This window comes from Schistocerca gregaria, chromosome 1 (assembly GCF_023897955.1).
Source record: "Schistocerca gregaria isolate iqSchGreg1 chromosome 1, iqSchGreg1.2, whole genome shotgun sequence".
NCBI classification, from domain to species: Eukaryota; Metazoa; Arthropoda; class Insecta; order Orthoptera; family Acrididae; genus Schistocerca; species Schistocerca gregaria.
The window spans coordinates 479,423,428-479,450,676 of NC_064920.1; the positions used below are offsets into that span (position 1 = coordinate 479,423,428).

At 39.4% G+C, this 27,249-nt stretch overlaps 1 protein-coding gene across 2 annotated transcripts in view; it reads right to left on the minus strand.

Moving 5' to 3' along the window:
* The window catches only part of LOC126353476 (DNA ligase 1), a 108,778-nt gene that overhangs the window by 24,085 nt on the left and 57,444 nt on the right, over window positions 1–27,249 (minus strand). For both annotated transcript variants that reach the window (XM_050002766.1, XM_050002767.1), the window contains exons 7-11: window positions 14,306–14,495; window positions 12,882–13,054; window positions 1,870–2,093; window positions 567–695; window positions 294–433 (exon numbers count right to left, since the gene is read on the minus strand). In XM_050002766.1, the coding sequence (XP_049858723.1) occupies window positions 294–433; window positions 567–695; window positions 1,870–2,093; window positions 12,882–13,054; window positions 14,306–14,495 (856 nt within the window). The remainder of the gene's footprint in view (window positions 1–293; window positions 434–566; window positions 696–1,869; window positions 2,094–12,881; window positions 13,055–14,305; window positions 14,496–27,249) is intronic.

Here is a 27,249-nt window from a genome sequence, read left to right on the forward strand (position 1 = left end):
TTTTCACCACAAACAGGTGCCTCTAATCATAACTGGACAGCTAGGTAACATGGTGAGTGCGTATTCTCATATCACCAGAAATTTGGAAACCAGATCTGTTACAACCCAACAACACTTTTCTGTCCAAATATTGTTTCCTAAGCTGCACTTGGTATATATGTAAGTGTCAGCACAGCTGCTTTACACACAAATCAGTTTGAGAAAGACAACAGGCTGAAGCAACATTCTTTAAATATTAATGCTGCTGCCATCAAGGACAATTTTAAATGTGAAGGTCTAATTTGTCTACTTACCAATAAGTGGTTTTAATAATCGATGCTTCTTCATCCAGGCGAGTCTTAAATGTCTGAGATGACATATTTTTTGCAGCATTAATCACTTCAGGTGGGAAGGATTGACCAGGTGGTGTCAGAACACAGGCCTGTGCCAAAGCCTACGAAAATATAATGACAGTGAGTAACACCTCTGGAGTAAAGGAATGAGTAACCAAAAGGCAGAGTCAGAAAGAATATGATAAATGTAGAAGGACAAGTTTCAAATACAGTGAGCAATGCAAAACATTTTACCTGCAGAACTGACTGCTCCGCCAATCCAATGCGTAGTTTACCAGCCAAGGAACGAATGAGATAACGAGCTTCACACTGCCGGCAAGCCACAAACATTGACTGAATCTTGTCAACCTTCTTGCTCATGGCCTTAAACAGAAAAGAAGCAAAGATATTAATGGAACCTCACTTATGTAAACACACACACATTCTCTTCTACACTGTACAAAATTCAGTCAATGACAGTACTACATCAACAATATTCATGGCATACATCCAACTCCATAGTAGACCATTGAACCCAACCAAACATATGAAAACCACAATACTTTCATATTTCAATCGTGCACAGGAAACCAAACAGCCAAGAACAAGTTAGGATCAATACTGATGAAACCATGTCAGGTCTTTGACTCTTGGGGCCAGAACTACTTAAATTTAGAGCAGGAAGCAGGAGGGCTACAGAAGGGTAGCTGACAGTTAGGGAGTGAGGTGGCAAGTGTGTAAGATAGGAATGTGACACACAGGTACTGCAGCTGTTGAGTTCATGATGATGATGATGATGATGATGATGATGATGATGTAGAGTGGATTGGGAGAGAGTGACAAGTGGGATTGTTGCATATGAAGGTGTGGACACAGCGGGTTTGTGGAGGCCGATGGCAGAAGATAATTGGAACAAAAGATTTGTTCCAAGGATAACTCCAGTCTGTGGGGGCAAAAAAGGTGGTGCTCGGAGGAGGGGGGGACCAACATGTGAAACAGCCACTGAACTCTAGTATGTTTTGTGCAACAACATGTTCCACCACTGGATGATCAACTTTGCTCTTGACCAGTTTTACGGTGGCCATTCATTCTGACAGACGGATGGTTGGTGGTCATGAGCATATACAATTCTGTGCTGAAATTACAGAAGAGCTGGTATACGACATGGTTCCTTTCACAAGTGACCCTTCCTCTCATGGGATAGGATAAGTCTGCAACAGGACTAGAACATTTATATGCTGGGTGGGTGACTCGGGCAGGTCTTCCACCTGGGCCTACTTTTTTCAACAAAGCAACTTTCTCTTCAAGTTACTAACGTTAAATTTGGCCAGAGAAATAACAAATCGTAAAAGTAGCTTAACAGTAATAACAGTAACTGATGTTACTTCACTATGTTGATGCATGCCACGACTCACTCTATAGCCCTGAAGGCTCTCCCACACAATACGGTCAAAAGAAAATGTTGAATGGATGAATGAACCAATTACTCAACTGATCAGTTATATTACATTTATAAACATCAAAACGTCAGCAAATAACTCTATAAAGCTTTTCATACCGCTTGACCGGACATCTGCGCAATATCTTTCAACTTCTCAAATACTCCTCGTACTGTAAGTCTGGCAGGCTGGAACATCATACGCTGGTTGCTTCGGCTTTGTTCTGCTACAATTCCTAAGTCACCAGAAGCAGCAGCATCAGTTTTGATTTGGGCTAGAGTGCGGCCAGTACTCTGGGCTATTGCTTTCATCAATGTTGTTTCTGCAACTCCTAATTCAATTCCTGAAATTAAAAGTGAAAATGTTTAAGGAATGTAATAATTTACTTGGTGGTCTGGCTGTAAATACTCTAGGCACAGTCACTGCCCCTCCAGTCCTCTGTACTGATCTTTCATTACAGTTTTTTGTCCTTACATTCATTGGGTGGTGCCCGATGATCTTGCGCTTCAGTGACAATTTTCTTAAGTGGATACACTCACATATAGAGCTGGCAATTACACTTAATTCATCGTAATCTATTGTAAACAAATTTACAAGCAGTGACTGACCATCACCAACAGCACTCAATCACTGGTTCGCCTAATGCCACTAGATTTATATCACCATATTAAATATTTTGTGCTGGCGGCAGTTATGTTTTTTTGCTGCAAATTTGGAACACTACCTGGAATGGTGTAGTGAAGTGACAGAAGCTCTGGATCACCTTTTATTTGTTTTATTATTATAATGTTTTGAACTAGTATGTCACAAAAAAATTTTCTAATTACATTTAACACTAAAAAAACTGCTGAATTTTGTACAGTTACTGCATACAATTTTTTATTTGCAGCACCTTATCAGTAAGAAAGCCATATAGTACAAGAATACAGTTGGTATTTTGTGAACTCTTTTAAAGGAATGTCAATGCCCTAACTAAGGAGTAGCTTTAACAAGTGTAAATTATATAACAATTCAATAAAATAAATTGAACTCTGTGTGGGTGTGAAATGCAAGGCACAGCACACAAAAATACCATATATGGAAAACCGGAGCTCTGTTTGAACCACTTTGCTCTTTATCAATTCAATAAAATAAATTGAAATCTGTGTGGGTGTGAAATGCAAGGCACAGCACACAAAAATATCATATATGGAAAACCGGAGCTCTGTTTGAACCACTTTGCTCTTTATCTTAGGTCTACTGGAATAATCTGTGCACAGGCTTGTTTACTGTTTATTAAAAGCTGTGTTTGGCCCCTATGCCCACCTTTTTTTAGAAAAAATTTCTAAACAATTTCTTTTGAAAGCGTTAAGGGTTTTTACCATCTGATTCTGTTGCCACAAATGGAGATTCTACTGATAAGCAAGTACAGCGTTAGCCATTGTTGTGTTTTTAACTTTGTTCTTTCTTGCTCAAGCTGTTGAAATGGTTATGTACTTCCAATATCTCTTAAATTCTTGAGGTAATAGCTGACTTTTAAGCTACAGCTTACAAGTCAAGGAAATGCATGATACAATCACTTAATTCATCTTCAGCCACGCAGAACTTTTCGTAAGTCATCTTGCCAAAGGCAAGTAGTTACAGTATGTTCCATCATCCAAACAAAGTGTTTCCTAACAAGTTTGTCGAGATAAATGCTTCTGAGGTATTTAAATTTGTGAAGTGAATAAACAGTTTCCTGCAGATACACAGGACACAATACAGCCCACTACAACCGGATCTTGGTTACAAATCACTGTGCTGAAAATATGAGCAAAAAACTAAAAATATCCTGCCAGCAGAAGAATGATTAATATTTAAGAGCAAAGAATCAGGGCCGATATGGTAAAGGCTGCCACAAGTTTCCAAAGGTGAAAATCCCTGATATTTCCCAATTTCCAGACAAGTTTTAGCATTTTTCTCTGACAAATTTTGAGATCTCAAGGGTAAGTAAAGACATGCATTGACAAAAGAAGGACTTCCGTATTTCTCCCTCACGTGAGGACAAATCTTAATTACTAACATCAACATCTTTTGAAATGAACTGTTTTTAGGTGGAGAAAGCAATCCCAATGGAATGTGTGTTTCATTAAGACCACTATTGTTACTTTATTTCAATAAAACAACACACATTTTGTGACAAAATATGCATTTCCTTGGAGTCACAAGACAGATTTAAAATACCTTCACTGATTCCAGATATAATGTCAGAAAAAAAATCGGCCTCTTGAAAGAAGTGTACAAGATGGGAAGAGTTGTGTAAACCAACACTATAGGTGACCACCAATAAAATATTGGTCCTACTGTGCTCATTATTGTTAGTTATTATTTACTGTGTTATGTCCATTATTTTACTGGTATTGTGTTATTTTACAGGTACTGTGTTATTTTGTTTCAAGAAATATATGAGTATATAGTGTACAAACTGCCACAGTCTTCTTCTTATTATTAATATTTTCTAATACATAAATTATTTTTGAAGTGGCAATATGTACCAGAATAAATAAAATGTCTATAAAATGCTGCACTGTACAACGTCCTTGCAGTGTGACAGTCATAATCCATGAAGTCCATTGCTCGGGGCCTCTGGCCTGCTGAGGAGTGCCGCAGTTCTGGGTCCTTGGATAAACCACGAAAATCCACCGCATTATGCCACACACAAACAGACCCGACCTGCAGCAGATCAGTAAGAGTGGATCCGATGGGCAGGGCTTGCACATTAGTGGGAAACAATGAGCTTCAGATCAGCAGGCCCAATCTGTTAGAGGTAGCTACAGAAATGTCCTGTGGTTTTGGCCCGTCATGGCAGTCCCCTCGTGTGGGTGGCCATTAACGTGTCACAGAAATATGTTGGTGGAATCACACCACAGCGATCAATCCATGCAAGAGATAACTTGCACAAATACCCTGTGAATCAATGCTAATGAAGATAGGTAGCAACTGACCATAAAGATGATCACTGAGCCGCAGACAGGCACACAGAAAAGACAATCACCCTCTCCCAACTATATTTTCGACCATAGCCTTTGTCAGAAAACAAGAGCATTTGCACATTCACAGTCACTCAGACATAACTCGTGCACACATGACTGCCATCTCCGGCCGCTATGTTAACAATCTCTGAGAATCAGATCCAAATAAACCACTCTTCACGCCTCCCTGCCTCTCGTCAGAAGCTGCTAGGCTAGTGGTAAAAATGGTGGCAGCAGCAAGCTCAAGGAAATGGTAGGAAGGGGAGAAGCACCAAGAATGAGGGAGTAGGGAAGCAGTGCACGAACTCAGCTGCGCCCCATCAGCTACGATGCTTGACATCTCAATAGACAAACAATTTCATATACTGAAAGAAAAATGAGATTTTACCATTTTTTAAAAAAAATTGAAATTCTCCATTATTTTGAAACCAGGTGTGTTTTGGTAAGGAGGTAACTTAATTATTATAACCAAGAAATAGGTTCTTCCACTGTTCTCAAAAGATTTATTGTCAGAGAGAGAGAGAGAGAGAGAGAGAGAGAGAGAGAGAGAGAGAGAGAGAGGGGGGGGGGGAGGGAGGGGGGGGGTTAACCTAAAATTGCTGAGTTTGGAGGGATGGCACTGATATCAATGGAATTTTTCATAACTTTGTTTACTGGTTTGGCCCTCTGAGGACCACATGAAATAACATACGTTTTCCTTTGTTCCAATAGTTTTTCATTCTTCCCCTTTGTTTCTCTTCTTTCTTCTGGCGGCTTTGCATTTGTCTTTTTATTTATTTTCTCCTGGAGGATTTTGAAACTTTTTGCGTTTGCTCTGAACTTTTCTGGTTTTCCTATTCTTTTCCCTATTATGTACCTTTCACTTAGGTCTGCTTCAATTTGTTTGATACATATTCTTCGTGTTTATGGGCTTCTCAAAAAGTTAAAAAAAATTATGATTTTATTATCCAGGCTTTTTTTGTGTCCACAGAATACAAATCTTCTCTTCATTAGTGTGTCTAACATTAATTCAGTTCTTTCATAAACTTCTTTATAACTTCTTAACTTGCGTTTCCCATTGTCATAGTTTGGTCCCAAGATTTATCTGACTACATTCCTTTCCTTCTTTTCTGTTTTTTCTAGTACCATAGTCTCGCTGTGTTTCGTTCTCCTCAGAAGTTAGTGAAATTTTTCAAGGAGTTTGCACTTGCATTTATTCAAGTTTAATTCTACACACACACACACACACACACACACACGCGCACACACACGCACACACACAAAATAATTGGGTTCAAGGACAAGATAAAGGCAACAAAAATGGGTCCTTTACAGGCTTTCCATAATCACAATTTAGGAATGAACTCTGGTGCCATAAAAAGTGTTGGACAATGCACACAGACTACTTTGAAAAATTAAGCACATTCTTATATAACTGAAAACTTTCACAAGCAGCATCTCCATGGAGGCATAAAATGCTGGGGCAAACAAACACATTTCAACTGGAGAATATTTCTTAGGATGTGATTACATTTGAAAATTATCAGTGAAATAACTGCTTTTAATACAATAATTATTGTTCCCTGTGTGTACATCTTCATACTTGCCTGTAATCTACTATGCAGCACACTCCTAAAGAATAGAAAAGAAAAAAAAAACAGAACAGAATAGAAATCATGAGTACCTTGATAAATGATTGTCAGTAATAGCATGTGAGTGAACTACACAAATCAAAAAATTGCAAACTGGTGCAAGAGTTCAAGAATAGGACATGAAGAGATAACAGCTAATAAAGCTTCTGCACTGTCAGAGGATTTTTTATCATCATCCACATTATTGCAATAAAGCAAATCATTACGTTATGATTAGAAACCGGATTATATGCATTTGCAAGCTGCATATGCATTTGCTTAGTTCGCTCCTTTTCAACGGTTATTGCATATTTTAGCTAAAAACTAGTGATGATGCATATTTTTGCTCTATCTACAATATTTTAAAAATTTAGGAAGTTGGTCTCTAGCTCGATCTAGTTTTGATGTCTCACAGATTGACTACAACCTAAAACTGTGTGCAGTCGCTAACCAAGATGCCACTGCCTGGCAAAATCATTACAGATGAGGAACAGGAACAGGCAGGCAGAGTCAATGCTACTGCACCTGCACCCCCTGGTTAATCCCCTCCACTGACCTACCGTATGCGTCGGCAATAATTAAATTAAACTAAGCAAGCTTTTAGATGCACGTACATTGTTTCAGTTTAGTTTTCTATTTACTTGTACACAGTTGAACATGTTTACAACGTGTAATGTGTAACATGTTGTGTGCAATGCCGCCCGAAAAAATAAACATTGTCTCGTGGATTGCTGACCATCCTGAAACATTTAGTATGACGGAATTGTTTTATGTTGTCAAGTTTACGAGAAAAACAAGTCTTCATATCGCAGGAATGCAGAAGAAAGGACCACGACAACAGCTGACAACAGCAAGTTGCAGTAGTATGGATGTGTCCAAAGATAACCAAAAAGTCGATTTAACATGAATCTATGTGAAGCATTCATTGCAAGCAATATTCCTCTTCACGAACTTACAAACCCAATCCTCAAAGGCTTCTTTCACAAATATTGTTTAAATCAAAACAATGAATCAACATTGCATAAAAATTACATACTGATAATTTACATAAATGTTCTGGAAGAAATACGCAATGAACTCAAGGACAGCATTCTCTGGATTTCAGTTGACAGAACTACTGGCACTTGTGGTCATTACACTGCAAATTTAATTGTTGGTGCTTTAAAAGAAGAGCTTTCTTCTTCGTATATAGTAGCCTGCAAAGAACTTTAAAAAGTAAATCATTCTACGATTGCCAGATTTGTGAATGAGAGTACTAGAAAAATTTTCCAGTACCTTCTACAGATGAAAGGACATTTGTGTTTATTTCAGATGCTGCTCCCTATACGATCAAAGCAGGAAAAGCCCTCTGAGTATTTTATCCCAATGTGATTCATGTGACATTCTTTGCTCATGGGGTACATCACCTTGCTGCAGAAGTACATTCCACATTAGTGAATGTAAATAAACTGATTTCATACACCAAGTGTTTCTAAAGGCTACTGCTCGCATCAAAACTTACAAAGAAAAAACTACCAAATTTTCCAAATGAACCAGTGGGAACTTGTTGGGGTCCGTGAATTGAAGCGGTGTTGTTTTACGATGAACATTTCCAGGCCACTAGAGGAGCAGTAAGTGACTTCAATAGTGCAGAGGGTTTGCCAGTTTTCCAGTGAAAGGAAGCATTTTATGATCCCTGTATTAAAAAAGACACTGCTGTGATTAGCATTCATTTTTCCCCAAATACTTGCAAGTATGAAAAAGTTTGAAATTGAAAGTTTAGTGTTGAATGAATCGATTCAGTTAATGAATAAAATTATTCTAGTGAACTACTCACTGTCGCAGGTATTCCCAAGAAAACTTAAAGGAAAGTATGAAAACATTTTAAACAATAATCCAGGCTTTGAACCCTTGATCCAAATTGATACTTTTATTAATGGGATGGGAGAGCTTTTACCAGAAACAATAACTGCCAAACTTCCTGGCAGATTAGAACTGTGTGCTGGACCGAGACTCGAACTTGGGACCTAAGCCTTTCGTGGGCAAGTGCTCTACCGTCTGAGCTACCCAAGCACGACTCACGACCCATCCTCACATCTTCAATTCTGACAGTACCTCATCTCCTACCTTCCAAACTTCACAGCTCTCCTGTGAACCCCAGGCTGTGTCTAAGTCACGTCTTCACAATAGCCTTTCTTCCAGGAGTGCTAGTTCTGCAAGGTTCGCAGGAGAGCTTCTGTTAAGTTTGGAAGGTACAAGACGAGGTACTGGCAGAATTGAAGCTTTGAGGACAGGTCGTGAATCGTGCTTGGGTAGCTCAGATGGTACAGCACTTATCCGCGAAAGGCAAAGGTCTCGAGTTCGTGTCTCGGTCCAGCACACAGTTTTTATCTACCAAATGGTTTCATATCAGCGCACACTCCACTGCAGAGTGAAAAATCTCATTCTGGAAATAACTGCCAACATAGCACCCAAACTCAAATACTGCCCAATTACCTCAGTTGATGTAGAACAGTCCTTTTTCAAGAAACAACTGCCAACATAGCACCCAAACTCAAATACTGCCCAATTACCTCAGTTGATGTAGAACAGTCCTTTTCTGCTTACAAAAGTGCTTTGGGTGATCGAAGACAATCTTATTACCAAACATTTGGAACAGTACTTGGTCATTTATGTTTAAAATAGTAGAGAAATGTAAAATAAATTTTAAATGGTGCTTTGGTCCAATAGTATTAATTAACAGTTAATGCTGTTCTAAAAAGTTCATGACTGTATGTTGCTTTTTAAATAAAATATTATGGAGTTTTTGAGAGTGCCCCTCTGCGTGCAATATATCTCGAAGTTGGTCCTGTACATATCGAATGTTTTGCTGTGACTCCCTCGCATCGCATCCACTTGTTACCGACAACAACAGCAAAGAAGGTCCAATTCTTGAAACATGGTATGCATCCCCATTTCGCAAGTTTTTAAAAAATAATCCCAGAATGGCCTCCTTCCTAACCTCTACCAGAAAGTATTCAGAAAAAGGTATCATCGTTCTAAATGAACTGATCTTTCGCGTGGCTGGCCCTCTTCCTCGTAATTGATATGTACAGGTTCAACTTTTGAGACATAATGCACAGAGTAACCACAATTTTTTTATTATTATTTGATCTTGCATATTTTGACAGTTTTAATGCATTTTTAAGCATTTTTCATGCATGTTTGTATGCATATTTTAAGGTTTTTATGGTGCATATAATCCAGTCTCTAGTTATGACATTAGTTGACATACAATCCACATGTCTTGAAAGGAAAAAAAGAGTAATGGCATTCAATCTTAACCATATGTCTTCTGGTAATTCTACAATAATTTTAGGACTACTACAGAAAAGCAGTTAAAGGGTTCTTCCATCATGGATTTTGGATAAGTTTAATATGAACACTCACATGTGTTTCCAATAAACATACTTCTGGAGGTACAGTCATTTTTTTGACTCCACAGTGCAGCTATCAACAGTGCTCCTATGAGTTTTCAGCCACTTTGAGACATAATATTTCCAGCAATATTTTCACATAAGAAACAAAATTAGGTTAAATTGCACAATTTTATGTATTTTCTTAAGCAAAATGGTAAAAAAGACTTCATGAGCAATTTTCATATGGATAATTTGTAGCAAAAACAGACGCTACAAAATAAGGTAACATTTAGCTTTTTACACCTCAGGAAGTAATTGCGGGATAGATCTAAAACATTGCACGTCTTAACTTACAAATACGAGGTAATACAATATAAAATTTCATTCTCCTAGAGAAAGTGGTTCTGGAGAGTAATTTACATGTATACAATGGTCTCCGATTCAAAGACAGTGAAGTAAAACTCCTGGCTTATGCAGATGATATAGTGTTGCTGAGTGAAACTGAAGAAGAACTGAAAGACATGTACAGATCCCTCAGGCAGAGTGCCAGCAAAATCGGGCTCTTGATTAACCAAAAGAAAATCGAATATATGGAAATAGGCCGAGTCATAAACCCAAACCCTTACTTTGAAATTGACCAACATTCTAAATTCCGAAAAGTTCTCCAGTTTAAATACCTTGGATCACTTTTCAACAGTAAAAATATCATAACAACGGATATAAATGAGAGAATAGCCTCAGGGTCAAGATGTCTGTACTCACTAATCAGCCTACTCAAAAGTAAAGCTTTGTCAATCGCCACAAAGGTGGAGATATACAACACTATTATCTGCCGCATAGTACTGTACGGTTCAGAAAGCTGGACACCTAGAAAGAATGAAAGAGAAAAACTGAATGTTTTTGAAAGAAAAGTATTGAGAAAAATCTGGGGACCTGTGTTCAATGAAATTTATCAGTTAATGAAGCAACCCACTATCATTAAGAAATTAAAAAGTAGAAGACTGCAATGGGCTGGACATGTGGCCAGAATGGAAAACAACAAAATCACCAAGAAAGCATTTGAAGGAACTCTCCAGGCAACAAGAACATGGAGCCAACCTCAAACAAGGTGGAAAGATGACATAGAGAAGGACATCGCAGCATTAGGAATTTCCGCAGGGTGGAGAGAGGCTGTGAGAGAGAGAAGGCGGTGGAAGCAGATCGTTGATGCAGTGCGTGGTCTACAGGGCCTGTTTTCAGTAGTTTACAAGTTGAGGTAAAAATTAAAGATTTCTTCTAAAAATGGCTATCTATGGTCCGCTTTAAAAAAGTCTTCTGCAAACTTTTTAAAACCACTTTCATTAGAAATACCACGTCTTAAACCATCTGAAAACTAGATTTGGTTTAGCAATGTGAGCATATACAGCCCTAAAAAACATCAAGCTGGAGATGCATTGAAAATGGGCCCATATTCAAATGGTACTCACAGCTGACATCTTTTATTGTATTATACAATTTTTTATTACTCTCTAAGAAAGGCGACATCGGAAGTCTTAAGGGTCAAAAAGTGCAAAAAGTCCAAATAAATAGAAAACCTGCATAAAAGAAGGGTCTCTTGTCATGAATCATTGTGATATATTTCAGTCAGTATTTCTACTACCACTACAGAATTAAACAGTTTATAAACTTCACAGGTTAACTAAGAATTACCAAGGCAGTGAAGGAAGCCATTGCAGCAAAATTGTTGTACAACTGACAACTGCTGCAGCACACACTGTATAAATAATCTTCATGTTTTACATCACTGTCACAATGTGAAATTATGGTAAAGATCACAGCAGTCTTCCGGACATTTTTTGGAATGGATTCACTTTGTAGAGGATTATTAGCATGTCCGTTTATTGTGCAATGCTAGCTGAATTCCAGTGTAAGGTACAGCGTACTTCATGTAAGCACTGTCTACAGTTTTATGTGGATTATTAGTGTACTGATGGAAATAATAGCAATGTGTTGCTATGGTAGCTTAACCACTGCTGGTTCCCTTTTAAGTGAGAAAACGAGCACACTATTTGCTCTTGGTCCATGCCCGACAGCTGTGCAACAGTAGACGTGGGTGGGTTAGTTCCAAAGCCTGATAATGGTTTCTCTACACAGGATCTCAAGCCCAGAGGCTAAAGTTAGAAGTGATCTCTTTTAGGATCCTAAGCTTATGTTTTCTTCGTTGTTGTTGTGGTCTTCAGTCCGGAGACTGGTTTGATGCAGCTCTCCATGCTACTCTATCCTGTGGAACCTTCTTCATCTCCCAGTACCTACTGCAGTCTACATCCTTCTGAATCTGCTTAGTTTCATCTCTTGGTCTCCCTCTGCGATTTTTACCCTCCACGTTGCCCTCCAGTATCAAATTGGTACTATTCTCAATGCACCGCCATCATGTTGTCATTTTTTAGGACCTTATATGATCGCATCCATAACCAAATCTAGTTTTTATATGGTTTACGACATGGTCTTCCTAGTGAAAACAGTTTAGAAGAGTTTGCCTAAGACTTTTTTTTTTAAGTGGACCAAAATAGCCATTTTTGGCACTTTTCAAAGAAGTTGTCAGCTTTGACTTCCACTTGTAAGCTATACTAAATTGATAGGAGAATGAAATTTATGATGTAAGTCCTTATATTGCTAATTTATTACGTGCAAGGTTTCACATTCATCCCGCAATTATTTCTGGAGATATAAAAAGCTAAACTTTAAATTTTTTCCAAGCATCTATATATATATATATATTTTTTTTTTTTGCCAACTTTGTTTTCAAATTAAACACATGGAAATTGATCAGGAAATCTTTTTATTATTATTCTTTCACTTACAAGAGAGCAAAAAGTTGTACAAGATGGCCTAGTTTTGTTTCTTTAAAAAAAATACTGCCAGAGGTATTATGTCTCAAAGCTGCCGAAAACTGACAGGGACACTGTTGATAGCTGCGCAACGGGGTCAAACAAATGATTTCATCCCCACAAGTATGGAATTAGTGGTCCTGAAACTTTACCGATGTTTACTGGGAACACATAGGGATGTTCACACAAAATTTCAGCGAAATCTGTGGAGGTCATGTAAGAACTTTTCTCGAAATTAGACCATTTGACATGGAATCTATCAGCTGTGTACAGTTAAATGAACATACCTTCATATGCTGGAGCCAGCTTGTTCAAACACAGATAAATACTTGGAAGTAGATCGTCTGGACTCAGAACTATTACAGACCGAAAATAGTTAGCAAGGATCTCAATAATTTTAAGCCTTGCTGAAATGTTCTCAATTGATTCAAAAGTTTTTGCAAGTGCAAGGTATGGGACCCTGGAAATGGGAAAAATGTCATTAGCTTATACCGTTTCACACAGAAGAGGAGCATCTAGTTATCAGTTGCAGAAAGGTGGAAACAAATATAACATAGTAACTCACATTACAACACTGCATCAAGAAACCACCTCTTCATGAATGAATTTTAACCTTGCGTTAACTCTCAAAATCCAGAATTTCCATGGTTGCAAACATTTTCATCAAGCAATACCTCACATCTTTCTAGCAAAAGATTTTAATTATCAACTCATATCCTACTAATTAGTTATGTGACAAATTCACTGAATATGAGTGACATACGAAACTTATCATTATTTCATGACATAAACACTTAAACATAGAAAATAATACACCAAGCTTCTGGAACTGTATGTTCCTTCTTCAGGAAGGAAAGAGGCATAGGAAATGTTGAAAAATGGTGGGGCAGTTGTGATATTGTTGTTGTTGTTGTTGTTGTTGTTGTGCTGCTGCTGCTGCTGCGAGTGTGTGCCCCAATGAAATTGTCTTTCCTCCCAGAAGGACGAAGGTATAGTTTCGAAAGGCAGGAGTATTAATTTCTACTAATAATTCTGTTGGCAATACTATGAGTTTAATCTCCTGACATACTGGCAATTCTATCGTCTACTTGAAATTTTCATAATTTTTTCAAATGAATTTTTCATTTTACACCAGTATTTATCAAGACTGTTTATTGATATCTGGCTAACATGATGAGAAATTACAATGTAAAATGTATTGACTTCATTTAGGCCTTTGTAAAGGAAATAATTTGAGGGAAGTGACAATCTGATTGCTGCTGATGCAATTTCAACTCTTAGTGAAAACAAAAGCCTTCGGAACAGATATCAAATGAAGTTTAGTGAATGAACTTTAGGCACTAACTTCACAATCCTCAGGCGATATTCATATTAGCTTCAGAAGTATGACATACATCCTTAGTTAAGCAATTTCAGATAAAATAGTTCATTGCTCTTCATTTCCTACAATAAAATATAATGAAACTAGATAGATAAAAAAAGCTTCTCACCAAGCAATGGCATGAAAACACATGTAAAAAAAGTTTTATGTATGCAAGCTTTCTGAGACAGTGGTTGCTTCCTCCAGCAGAAGGGTTGAAGGGGAAGGAAAAGTACAGGAGAGGTTTAAGAAAAAGGTTAGAGTTTGGGAAAGTCACCCAGAACCCTGGGTGAGGGGAGAGTTACTGGACAGGATGAGAAGGGAAGCTTTTTCCATTTTCAATATACTCACTTTTCTCCTTGTTTCCAGAATGCATCTTCAATAGGGTGATAATCATTTTTTGTGGGTTCATAATCTGACGTAGACTCAGATTTTAATCCCATCATAGGAGTACCTTTTTTGCTTCCAGTTTCATTTTTTCCTTCTGTAACTGGACTGCTCTGTTTTGTTTCATCAGTTTTTGCTTTTGCTTTTGAGGGAGCTATAGAAAACATTACATGTGAATCACAAATGCCATTTATCACAGAAATAAATATGACAAAGTTGTTATAGAACACTTCAAAAGAAAAGAGAGAATAGCAAACACAATAAAAATGTTTTAAAATAGTTTACACAATTTTATATGCATATTTTTATCATATAAGACAGGAAAGAGAAATCACAGACAGCAAACAGTATTACGGGCACCCAGACATCACTCTCAGCTCATCTTATTTTCACTCTTCTTTCGTATTTGTAATAAGTCTGCTGTGCAGTCATCTATAAGCAGCCCAGTATGGACTGCACTATAGTCATACAAACATGTGGGAACCTGAACATCTGTTGGCATATATGAGTAATGTGAGCGCAACACAAACAACATTAAGCTTGTGGTTCAAGCTTTCTCCATAAAAGGAAACACACAGTCATTCACACAAGTAGACACACCTCACTCACATGACCACTATCTGTGGTTGCTACAACCAGAATGAAACTGTTGCGTTGGACAAAAGCAGCAATCCACTGTGGAGCGGGGAAGGGGGAGAGAGAGAGAAAAAGAGAGAGAGAGAGAGAGAGAGAGAGAGAGAGAGAGAGAGAGAGAGAGAGAGAGAGAGAGAGAGGGAGTGAGTGAGTGAGGTCTTGCACCTGGGTCATCCACAGGGATCATATCCCTGTGGCAAGGGATTGGGATTGGAAGTGCCATAGAGATGGCCTGGGATGATGTGGAGTTTGGGTGGGCGACAGAACACTACTTTAGAAGGCGTGGGAACGACCTTGGGTAGTATGTCCCTCAGAGCAGGACATGATGATAAATAACCAATGGCCTGAAGAAGGATGTGGTTCAGTTGCTCCAGTCTGGTGTGGTACTGGGTGATGAAGGAGGCACTCCTCCAAAGGAGGTTCTTGGGGGTGATGGGAGGATTGTGAGTGTCTGGGGACGTGGCACAGAAAATCTATTTGCAGACTAGGTGCCTGTATATAAGGCCTTTGTCAAATCCTCAGCATATTGGTCAAGGGCTTATCATTGCAGGTAGTCATCCCTGGGTGCCCACACTGTGGGAGGGATTTTTTGGTGTGGAAGGCATGACAGCTGTCGAAATGCAGGTACTGCTGGTGGTTTTAAAGTGGACAGAGGTGTGGACAGAGCCACCATAGAGGAGATCGTTGTCTAGGAACGTGGTACACTGGGTTGAGGGGGGCCATGTGAAGTGGACAGGAAAGAAAGTGTTTAAGTTGTGAAGGAATAAGGCTAGGTTGTCTTGGCCCTGAGTCCAGGTAATGAAGATGTCATCAATGAACCTGAACCACAGTAAGGATCTGGGGTTTTTGTAAAGCTAGGAAGGTTTCCTCTAGATGGCCCATAAACAGGTTTGCATAGAAGGTTGCCATGGAAGTGGCCATGGATATGCTGTGGATTTGTTTCTATACCAGTAGTTGGGTTTTACGATACATTAGTAAGATAAATGAGGCATAGTGTTTGAAGTCCGAAGACGCTCGGAGAGGTAGTGTTCCACAGCAGTGAGACCATGGGCTGAGGGATGTTGACGTACAGGGAAGTGGCATCAACAGTGACATGTAGGGATCCAGGAGGCAAAGGAAGTGGTTAGTGACTTTGACGTGGAAGGCTAGATTTTGAGCAACTGCTTGGAGGTGTTGGTCAATGAGGACTGAAATTGATACTACCTCCCAGACATAGTCTACAAACAGATTACTTGTGACATATCACCAAACACCCCTAATCCTCCCACCACCCCCAAGAACCAGCTACAAAGAAGTGACCCCTTGATCACACAAGACCACCCTAACTGAAACAACTGAATATCCCTTGTCAGGGCTTAGATTATCTATCATCCTGCCCTGAAATGAGGTTCATACTACCCACGATTCCTCCTACCCCTCCTGAAGCGTTGTTCTGTTGCCCATTCAACCTCCGTAACATCCTAGTCCATCCATATAGTAGTCCCAATCCCAACCCCTTGCCAAAGGGATTATATTCCTTTGGAAGATCCAGGTGCAAGACTTGCCTATCCATCTACCCAGAACTTCCTGTTCCAGTTCTGTCACAGGTTTATCCATTCCAATCAAAGGCTGGGCCATATCGTATAGCATCTCAGCTGCAATCATTGCACAGCTTTTTCTGTTGGTTTTACCACCAACTAGGTGATCACCAAGATGAATAGGCACTGACAAACTGACCAAATGCAAAGTGATCCACCGTGTCCTGGCAAAACACACAGCTAAACACAATGTGCCTGATTTCAATGGCTGCTTCACAGCCCAAGCCAGACGAATCCTCTCGCCTGCCACCAGCTTTTCTGAGCTCTTTAGACGGGACTTATCCTTACAACACATTCTGCACTCTTGAAATTACACTGACCTCAGCCTATGGTAACCTACTATCCTCCAACTTCCAGCCAATACTTTCTGCCCCATCTACCCCATCACCTCCACCCACTTCATGTTTCCTCACCCCCATTGTGTAGTCCTCTCTGGCAATGTACCCCTTCTCTGCTCCTCTCCTGTTCCACTGCCCATTCCACCTCCTCCCCCACAGTCTCCCAACACTATGCCTGGTCCCATCTAGTCCCTGGATACATCCCCCCCCCCCCCCAAACTGTATCCTGCTATCCCTCCCCTACTCTGGACTGCTGCTTTCATTCTGGTCACAACAGCTGGAGGTAGTGGTTACACGTGACTGCTTGTCTGAGTGTTTTTTTTTTTTTTTTTAAGAAGGCTTTGGCCAACAGCTCAATGTGTAACAGTCTTTTTGATTTGCCTGCCTGCACTCGAGAATGTCATCTTTATGGTGAGTACCAATCTATTCTTTTTATGATATTGTTGATATTCCAACCTAGACTTTCCACTGTTTGATTCATCCAAAGGAAAAATCACAAAAATGTTCAATAGCATGAATACCATATGAAACCAAGAGGGTCCAGCAGTTGGAAGGAATTTAAAGTCCTTCTAAAATCAGCCACAAACATAGAAGCAAGATTAAGACATGTAATGTTTCCTATGTCTTGACTGACAACAGTCAAACCCCTCTACAGTGACAGCCGAATAGCCACCCACAGTTTAGCTTAAATAACTATATTTACTTCATGATTTCACTGAAAAAAATTACAGGAGTACTATTTAACTTATTATTGATGCTATATTGAGGACAAATTCTCTTTATCTTTATCCTAAGATCTCAGAGAATAGTCAATGGTCTATGAACATCAAGTTAGTACAGCTATACTTTGGTTAATCATGTTACAAAAATTAAAAATAGTGAATTTGTCATGTGTTCTAAGAGAGGAATGTCTGTATGGAATTTTCAGTTTCTCTAACAAACACCAAAAACTCAAGAGAAGCATCAACATCGTTCCTTTAGAAATGGGAGGAGAGCATGTTATTTGTGAGGAGCTATTACACATTTTTTCAATTCGCTTGTCCACATTCTCATTTTTATTATATACTATAATGCAAGTCCAACATCATTTTATGGCCACGGCTCTGTCTCACATCCAATGGACAAAACTGAACTATTGAAAGACTTCCAGAATAACTGACTGCGGAACACAAGACTAATTTCTAGACTGATATAGTCTCGCCAAGAAAGAAAATCTGTGGATAATGTCTAAGAAAACTTAACAGAAACATATGCCCTGAACAAACAGTTCACTGTTAAATCTAAAATCACTTTCAGTAAGCTCCTTGTGAACAATATATTGGAAAATGTTGGGAAGTTCTGGTCCTATGAACAAAGTCAAGGAAAGGTTTTAACCCTTCCATTCAAACTATATTAAATGAGTTTGGTCACCAATGGCAACAGACAAAAATACACTGCAGCGCAAAAGAAACTGGTATAGGCACGCATACTGAAATACAGAGAAATGTAAACAGGCAGAATATGGAGCTATGGTCGCAAAGCCTATATAAGACAACAAGTGTCTGGCACATTTGTTAGATTGGTTATTGCTGCTACAATGACAGGTTATCAAGATTTAAAGGAGTGTGAATGTGGTGTTGCTGTCAATACATGAGCGATGGGACACAGCATCTCCGAGGTAGGGATGAAGTGGAAATTTCCTGTACAACCATCATCAAATCTCCGACATCACTGCAGCCGGAGAAAGATCCTGCAAGAATGGGACCAACGATGACTTAAGAGAATCGTTCAAACTGACACAAAGCTTTACGCATTGCCTGGGCCAATCAACACCGACACTGGAATGTTGATGACTGGAATCATGTTGCCTGGTCAGCCAAGTGTAGTTTCAAATTGTATCAAGTGGATGGACATGTATGGGTGTGGAGACAACCTCATGAGTCCATGGGCACGGTATGTCAGCAGGGAACTATTCAAGCTGGTGGCAACTCTGTAATGATGTAGGGCATGAGTTTAAACACACCCCCTGGCCACCAAACTCCCCAGACATTATTGGGCATATCTGGGATGCCTTGCAACGTGCTGTTCAGAAGAGATCTCCACTCCAGCATACTCTTATGGATTTATGGACAGCACTGCAGGATTCATGATGTCAATTCCCTCCAGCACTACTTCAGACATTGATGGAGTCCATGACACGGATCCTTCAGCATGCTCGTGGGGACCGTACACAATATTAGGCAGGTGTAACAATTTCTTTGGCTCTTCTGTGTATAAAGGCTTTTACAATGCCCTCATTGCAGCTCTCAAATATTAAGGGATAGATATTTTAATTCTTTGCACCAAAGCTGCTAATTATGTATTAGCTGACAAGATACAGGCTTTGTCCATTTTCATAAGCCACCTATTACGAAGAACAAAGTTTTTACGAATGGATGCATCGATTATGGATACTATAAGTATCAGTAATAACATGATTGAGATGGTAATTACTTATGTATTTTGTATTTGGGACATACTAGGTGTGGGCGGTTCTATTAATGTCATCACACTTTACATGTAGTCCAGTTCTGTGTTAAAGTATGTGACAATTGTAGCTATAGTATATTACTGTAGAGTATAACATATATTTGTTTTAACTGTGGCACTTTCAATATCCAGCAAGATGTGATCCATGTGACAATATTTCATATACAAGGTGTTACAAAAAGGTAAGGCCAAACTTTCAGGAAACATTCCTCACACACAAAGAAAGAAAATATGTTATATGGACATGTGTCCAGAAATGCTTACTTTCCATGTTAGAGCTCATTTTATTACTTCTCTTCAAATCACATTAATCATGGAATGGAAACACACAGCAACAGAACGTACCAGCGTGATTTCAAACACTTCGTTACAGGAAATGTTCAAAATGTCCTCCGTTAGCGAAAATACATGCATCCACCCTCCGTCGCATGGAATCCCTGATGCGCTGATGCAGCTCTGAAGAACGGCGTATTGTATCACAGCCGTCCACAATACGAGCACGAAGAGTCTCTACATTTGGTACCGGGGTTGCGTAGACAAGAGCTTTCAAATGCCCCCATAAACGAAAGTCAAGAGGGTTGAGGTCAGGAGAGCATGGAGGCTATGGAATCTGACCGCCTTTACCAATCCATCGGTCACCGAATATGTTGTTGAGAAGCGTACGAACACTTCGACTGAAACGTGCAGGAGCTCCATCGTACATGAACCACATGTTGTGTCGTACTTGTAAAGGCACATGTTCTAGCAGCACAGGTAGAGTATCCCGTATGAAATCATGGCAGTGAATTGAGGAAGTCCAGTACACACTGACGAAACTAAAATGAGCTCTAACATGGAAATTAAGCGTTTCCGTACACATGTCCACATAACATCTTTTCTTTATTTGTGTGTGAGGAATGTTTGCTGAAAGTTTGGGCGCACCTTTTTGTAGCACCCTGTATAATGGAGAATTTGTTCTTGGTGGGAGTCCACTGTGTGTCATGCTGACTTATTTTCGTGTTATCATAAGTTTGAGAGCTGCTGATGCAAAAAAATTTATTATATTGTCTTGTGTAATCACTGATATATTCAATTTAATCTGTGACTGCAGTACAGGGTGTATGCACGGACAAACAAGAAAAAGAAATTCTTCGATTTTCCCTGAATTTCCCAGTTAAAGATGCACTTTTCCCCACTTGAAAATACACTTCTTCCAAGGTGAAGATATTTTACCATATAAGTGACAGTATACTTTCCCTCGGGGGTGTAAAAATATCAATACTTTGAATGTTAAAGGTTTTATACACCAATGTGGAACGTCAGAGAAGAAAAAACTCGGCAGAAAAAAAGTTTTGGAGAGATCTGTGAAGTTTAGCAAAATTCATGCTGCATATTTTTGTATTTGTATTACAAAAATATAGATTCGAAATAGCATGTTAGTTTCCGAAGCATTGATATCAAGATTGAAATGTGCTTTTGTAAGTAAATTACAGCTCGTATCACGTGATCTCCACCAGCCAATGACAGCAGATATTCAGAGCATTGGACACGTGATGCAGTCAGTCAATAGCAACATCACTGTTAAGTAGTGTGAACTCACAAATAGGAAAAATAATTGTTTAAATTAACATATGTAGTGTAGCTACAAGGAAAGTTAAGCTTTTACATATAATATTGGTATTTTTTGCATGTGTTACACATTAAGATACATTACACAAATATGCCAGTTAAGTTTTAAATGACGATATTAAACTCTGATCTTCTGGGCTCAAAATTCTTCTAAGTGGCTAGTCCTTAATTTGTTAAGCTTTAAATGAAAGTCAAACCCTCTGTAATTTAAGAAATTCATTGCACATTCGCACACTTAACATACATCTTGTGTAACAGGAAATTTACTTTTAAACTAATGGTTTGAAAAGCACCATTCGCCATATTTTCCTGTAATATTAGAAACAGCTTCGTTTCAGCAGTTGCCAGCGAGCACCAGAAAACAGGCATTACTGTGCATGGGCAGCTACGATGATGTAGGAAGCCCATATGTTCGTACATGTATAGAATTACGAGATCTTACATGATGCTTCAAAAAGATACTCCCAAGAGCATTGAAATTTTGTAACACACACAAAATGCACGATTTGGCTTGAAGTGCACCCTCATATGTCCAAATTCAAATTGAAATAGGCCCCAACCTAATATTAAGCTTTTCAGTATGGTTTTCGTAGTGCAAATTTCCTTGAAGTACCCGTACTGTATTACCTCATATCTGGTTCTTTATAATGGAGTAATGCCATATGTGCCAGACGATGAAACCGTGCACTTGAAATTCAGTGAACAGTTGAATCTAGCCAATAGTGTGGAACGAAAACCTCGTTTCTAATAAACTGACTGCCTCTGGGGTAAAGATTAATAAAAGCCACATTTACTGAGCAAACCAACAAAAATAACTTCATTGTTCTGCAAGGCGATTGCCAAAAACATGGAAATAAAATGAAATCAGAAAATTGAAACTAATAACATAGGTTAGTTTTTCGAACTTGTGTGAATGTATTTTAATTCATTGGTAACTCCCAACCACAGAAATCAGTTTTCATTTTATGTGAGAAGCGTAAACAAAGAGGAAACAGTAAAATCACTAAACATATACACGGCTTACAAGGAGACTAACACCCTCCCCACTACAATCCAGACACACTGCCCGTGTGCGAATATGGCAGCTTGGGCATCCCAGAAAATTTTTTCCAAGTAGCACCTGGCTGCTTGTTGCTATTGCTGATACAACTAACAGCCACACTTCCAAGTAGCCATAACTCAACTGCTCAAGCACGTGAGCACACGGACAACGGCGTAAACGAACTTAATGTAAACAGTTGTAACATCACGCTCGCTGGCAGCAGTTTATTGTTAAGAAGTTTCCACAGTCTTCGTCCTAAAGCCTTTGACACATTTTGTTGAAAATTAAACGACAAAAAATTCCTAGAATTCTAAAAATTCCCAGAAGTTTCCCAGTCTTTTCCCAGATGAAAAAATTTCAGGGTTTTCCCCCAGATTTCCCAGTTGTCCCGCAGCATATGTAACCTGCATTAACATCACTGACTACATTCAGTGTGAGAGACACTGTTATCTTACATTACAGTTGTACAATAAATTTTCATTTCTATGAATTGCTTTGAATCTAGTATTTGGTGATTAATGAAGAATGGAGTCATTAAGCTGCTATTGAGATTTTCTATGAATTTTTTGTTGCACAATTCTGTTTGTTTGTTTAACATTTGTTCTGTGAACTTGGTCATGCAAATGTAAATTTCTCTCTCTTTCAAATCATTCACGTCACCTGTGAACCATATTTCTGATCAGCGGTAGATCAAATCAGCAAATACACTTTCAGCTACACAAATATTAAACCAGAACTAAATATGGGCACGACTGGCAATCAGTAATGGCAGTAACCCAGAGTTAGTCAACAAACCACATAAAAAGAAATTAAATATGAAATGGAAAAGCTTTATAGTAAGAGTCATGTTGATAAAGATTAAAACAAGTAACAAGGATAAATTTGTACTACTTCCATACTGGAGACTTTTATCAGGCAGGACAAATTTCGCTTTAAAGAAAGTAACTCGTAAAACAGGGTTCTGTATCAGCAACACATTAGGAGGCATCATCATTCATAAAACAGACAAAGCACAATGATATAATCATTCTGGTGTTTACAAAGTTGAATGCAGTGAATGTCATTAAGTCTATAAGGAACAAACAAATCATAGAGTGTACATAAATGTTTGTGAAAATAATCTTTCAGCTTTTGGCAGACACCTCAGAGAAAATAAACACTCCATTGAAAACATAAAGAGAAACTATTTCACATTATGCTTCCAGTGATCAACTAACGGACATTTTGGAAGAATCGAAAATCTACATTCAAACAACTACACATTCAAAACAAATGTTAAAGAAACAACCAGGCTTGTACAACAAAAAAATTCACAGAAGATTTCAGTAGATGGTTTATCAACATATGAAATGCACTTGATCTTACAATGATCACCAAACACGGGACTACAAGCAATTCATAGAAATTAGAATCTGCTGTACAACTGTAATGTAGTAAAACACTGTTCTGACACTGAATATAGTCAGTGACATTAATGTGGTCACATAGTACATTGGATATTTCAGAGATTGTATAAGACCACATAATGAAATTCTGTGTGTTCTTGTGAGTTTAATAAATCAATACATGGAGTAATCGTTAACATGTGCAGCACTGCACTGCCTTTAATGATCTAATTCACCACTCCCCCTTTAGTGTCAATGATATTTCTTGTTGAATCAGACATGCAATCCAGACTAGGTCACAACGGGTCTTGTGCAGGCTGCAGCCAACCACCATCATTTGTCGTGGTTTATCTGTGTCAGGCAGTAAAGCGGCTGGTATGTTTGAGTAAGTGGTGGGTGTGTATGTGGATGAGACCATACCAGTGAAGAGTGTTCTGAAATCTCGTTTGGGCTTGTCAATGGTGGAGATCATTGGGTGCCCACCATGCCGATCTTGAATGTCTTTTCCCCCCTGCTGATAAAAGTGGTACGGTCTGTCATAAGGTGACTACAGTGGCTTATGCTCTGCATCATGCCATACAAAAACATAATCACATATCTGTAGCTCGTTGAAATAAAGGGGCAACAGGTCTGCTGCTCCCTCAGAGCAAATGGATGTAGCTGCCCGATTTGTATACATAGATTGTGCACAAAGTCTTGATGGTACAATGTGGTCGTCTGACAGGTCAAAGAACTCGCCAGGAGGTTGTATTGGCTAGCCATATACAAGTTCTGCAGTCATGGCTTTCAGATTTTCTTTCACTGATGCACAGAGACCCAGAGGACAAAGAGCAACGTCTCTGTCCACTACTATAATTTGTGGCACCAAAGAGCACTTTCAGTTGGCAGTGCATTTGCTCAACTAAGCCATTCGCTGCCGGGTGGTAAGCTGTGGTTCTTATGCACTTCATTCACAGTAGGATGATGAGTGCTTTGAAAAAGTTATCACTCGAACTGCTTTCCTTGACCTGGTGTAACTTGTAGTGGTATACCGAAAGGGTGATCTATCCTCGGAAGAATGTGGTCACGACGATTCTGGTAGTAATGTCCAACACAGAGAACACCTCCAATCAACATGTGGAATGGTTCAGTGGCTATAAGACAGTTGGTGTACTGTTCCAATGCCAGGAGCAGTCCGATGATGTTCAGATGCACATGCTCATAACTTTGGTTCAGTGGAACAAACGTGCCAAGAGGTGCCCCAACATACTGGCTGACTTTTTGCAGGCCATACACTGGCACTCGTGTTACTTACAATCACTGTCCACGTTTGGCCACACAGAAGCTCGCTTCACCGTGTTCTTAGTGCCCCATACTCCAAACTGTGACAGGTCATGTAAGAAGGCAACTTCTTGCTGCCTAAAGTCAACCGTCACAAAGAGTCACAGTTTGGTAATTGTGACATCACAATGCATCAGTAAGTTTAATGGTGGTAATGTAACATGACAGAGCTCTAGACCTGACGCTTGCATCAAAAATTATTGCAGATTGCTGTCTGCTTGTTGCACTGCAGCGAGAGTTTCAAAATCAACTGTATCGGCAATCACTTTGACCCAAGGGAGAGTGTCCATTGATACATTCAGGTCTCCCTCGGTACGGACTACATGGGTGGTGAATTGTCCAATATAGTCTAGATGGCGCAGCTGATAAGGCAATGCTTTTCTCTGAATGCTGGTAGAAAGTGTGTGTCAGTAGCTTGTTGTCTGTGACTTGGCTGAATTGCTGTCCCTCAAGTAAGTGGCAAAACTTGTTAATCGAGACGTACAAAGCATGCAGTTCACAGTCGTGTGTGAGTCAGTTGCATTATTATGGTGATAACTTCCAAAAAGGCCAAGAACTGTCAGTGTTCACTGTTGCAGTGCAACACCAACTGCAGTGGCAGACATGGCAAGAATTAGGGCGAGAGGCACTTGTGGAACTGGCTGCATTACGAGAGTAGCTTCTGTTACGGATATCTTTACCTTGGTGAACACCAACTTGACCTTGGTATTCCATGACAGTTTGTCCTTTGGTCTCTGTGCACCATGCAAGGATTCATTCAATTGCGCAGCCAGGACGGCACAGTTGGGAATGGAACAGCAATAGAAATTGGTGACACCAATTAATCATCCTAATTCTCTGTCACAGCATGGGGAAATTAACTATAGCTTCGACTTTCTCCTGTCATGGCTGAATACTTTCAGCATTGATAGTGTAGCCTAGGAACTGAACCTCAGCTGCGTCCAAAATGCACTCTGGTGGGTTGATAAGCAGGCCGTATGCACAAAGATGAGTGAAAATCTGTCACGAGTGTGGCAGATATTCTGCCTCAGAACTCGACATGATCAAAACATTGTCAATATACACATAGCAAAAGTCTAGGTCGAGTGTATCTTCATCCATGAATCCATGGACCGCATCACAAAGTCCAAAAGGCATTCTAGTGAACTCAACTGTCTGCACGGTGTAGTCTTAACAATCTTGTCTGGTGTCACGAGATATTTGGTACAACACTTACACTAAATCCAGTGTAGTAAAAATGCGCTTACCTTGAATGTTGAAAGCAAAATCTTTACAATATGTGGTACTGGACCGGCTGGGAATAATTCTGACGTCGAGTTGTCTAATCTCCACATGGGCACCATCCGTTGTTCTTATTTGGAACCACAGGCAGAGGAGGCGACCAACTACTGCTCGATAGATGGCACATTCCCTGTGTAAACATTAATAAGAATTCCTGCTTCGCTACCTTCAGTTTCTCCCGTGTCAGGCAGCACGATCGAGCATGATGTAGAGGTTCTGATGTAGTTAATACATCGTGTTTAGTCAAATGCTGCACAGGTGCTATTGTGGGTGGGTGGCTAGTGTGTAATCTCCGGAAACTGCTTGAAGAGCTCTACGAGTGAAGAGTCACCAGTTAATATAGGCCCGGCAGTGTCATCAACACGACACACTCACCTTTGGCTTAAAAGTTTGGAAGTGGTATCAAGCAGGTAATGATGATGGCCACCGATGACAGGTCAGGTAGGAGTCCCTACAACGAAAGGAAGTCAGTTCCGAGTATGTGGTGTGATATGTCCTCTATGACGAATTGTCAGTCAAATTTGCATCGCAGACCTAATTTTAATGTTAATGTGACTCAACCGTACTTTGAGATTGTGAAACCACAGCTTGCAAAAAGGTGCCAGTCATTACATTTGCAGCACAACAGACAGGCAGGTGGATAAACTAACTTTCTGCATATAAACTGACACATTAGCACCCACGTCTACCCGAAACAGCAGCTTCATAGTGAGTTCTGTTACGAACAGTCAAGGACTGATATCTGGAGAGCCACTGGTCATCATCACCTGATTTCCTGTTGAGTGATTCACACTTCAGCATCAACATCTGACGAAAAAGTTGGCTTCACACACAGTAAACTCCATCGAAAGCAAATTCTCAATTATATGAAATATTGCTGTCACATGGATCATATCTTGCTGGATAACAAAGGCACCACACGGGAAAGAAATATATATTATGCTCATATATTGACATACTACAGTGAAGTGTAACTACAACTGTGACACATTTAAACTCAGATCTGAGCTACATTGGAAGTATAATGGCGTACATAGAACTGTATTGCAAATACAAAATACTTAAGCAGTTACCATGTGGGCCATATTATTACTGATACTTTTACATCCCATTCGACGCACACACGCATTCTCGTAAAATCTGGGGTCTCATATAACAGTTGGCTTGCGAAAGTGGCCATGCCTGAAACTAGCCAGTCAATAAATAATTATAAGCT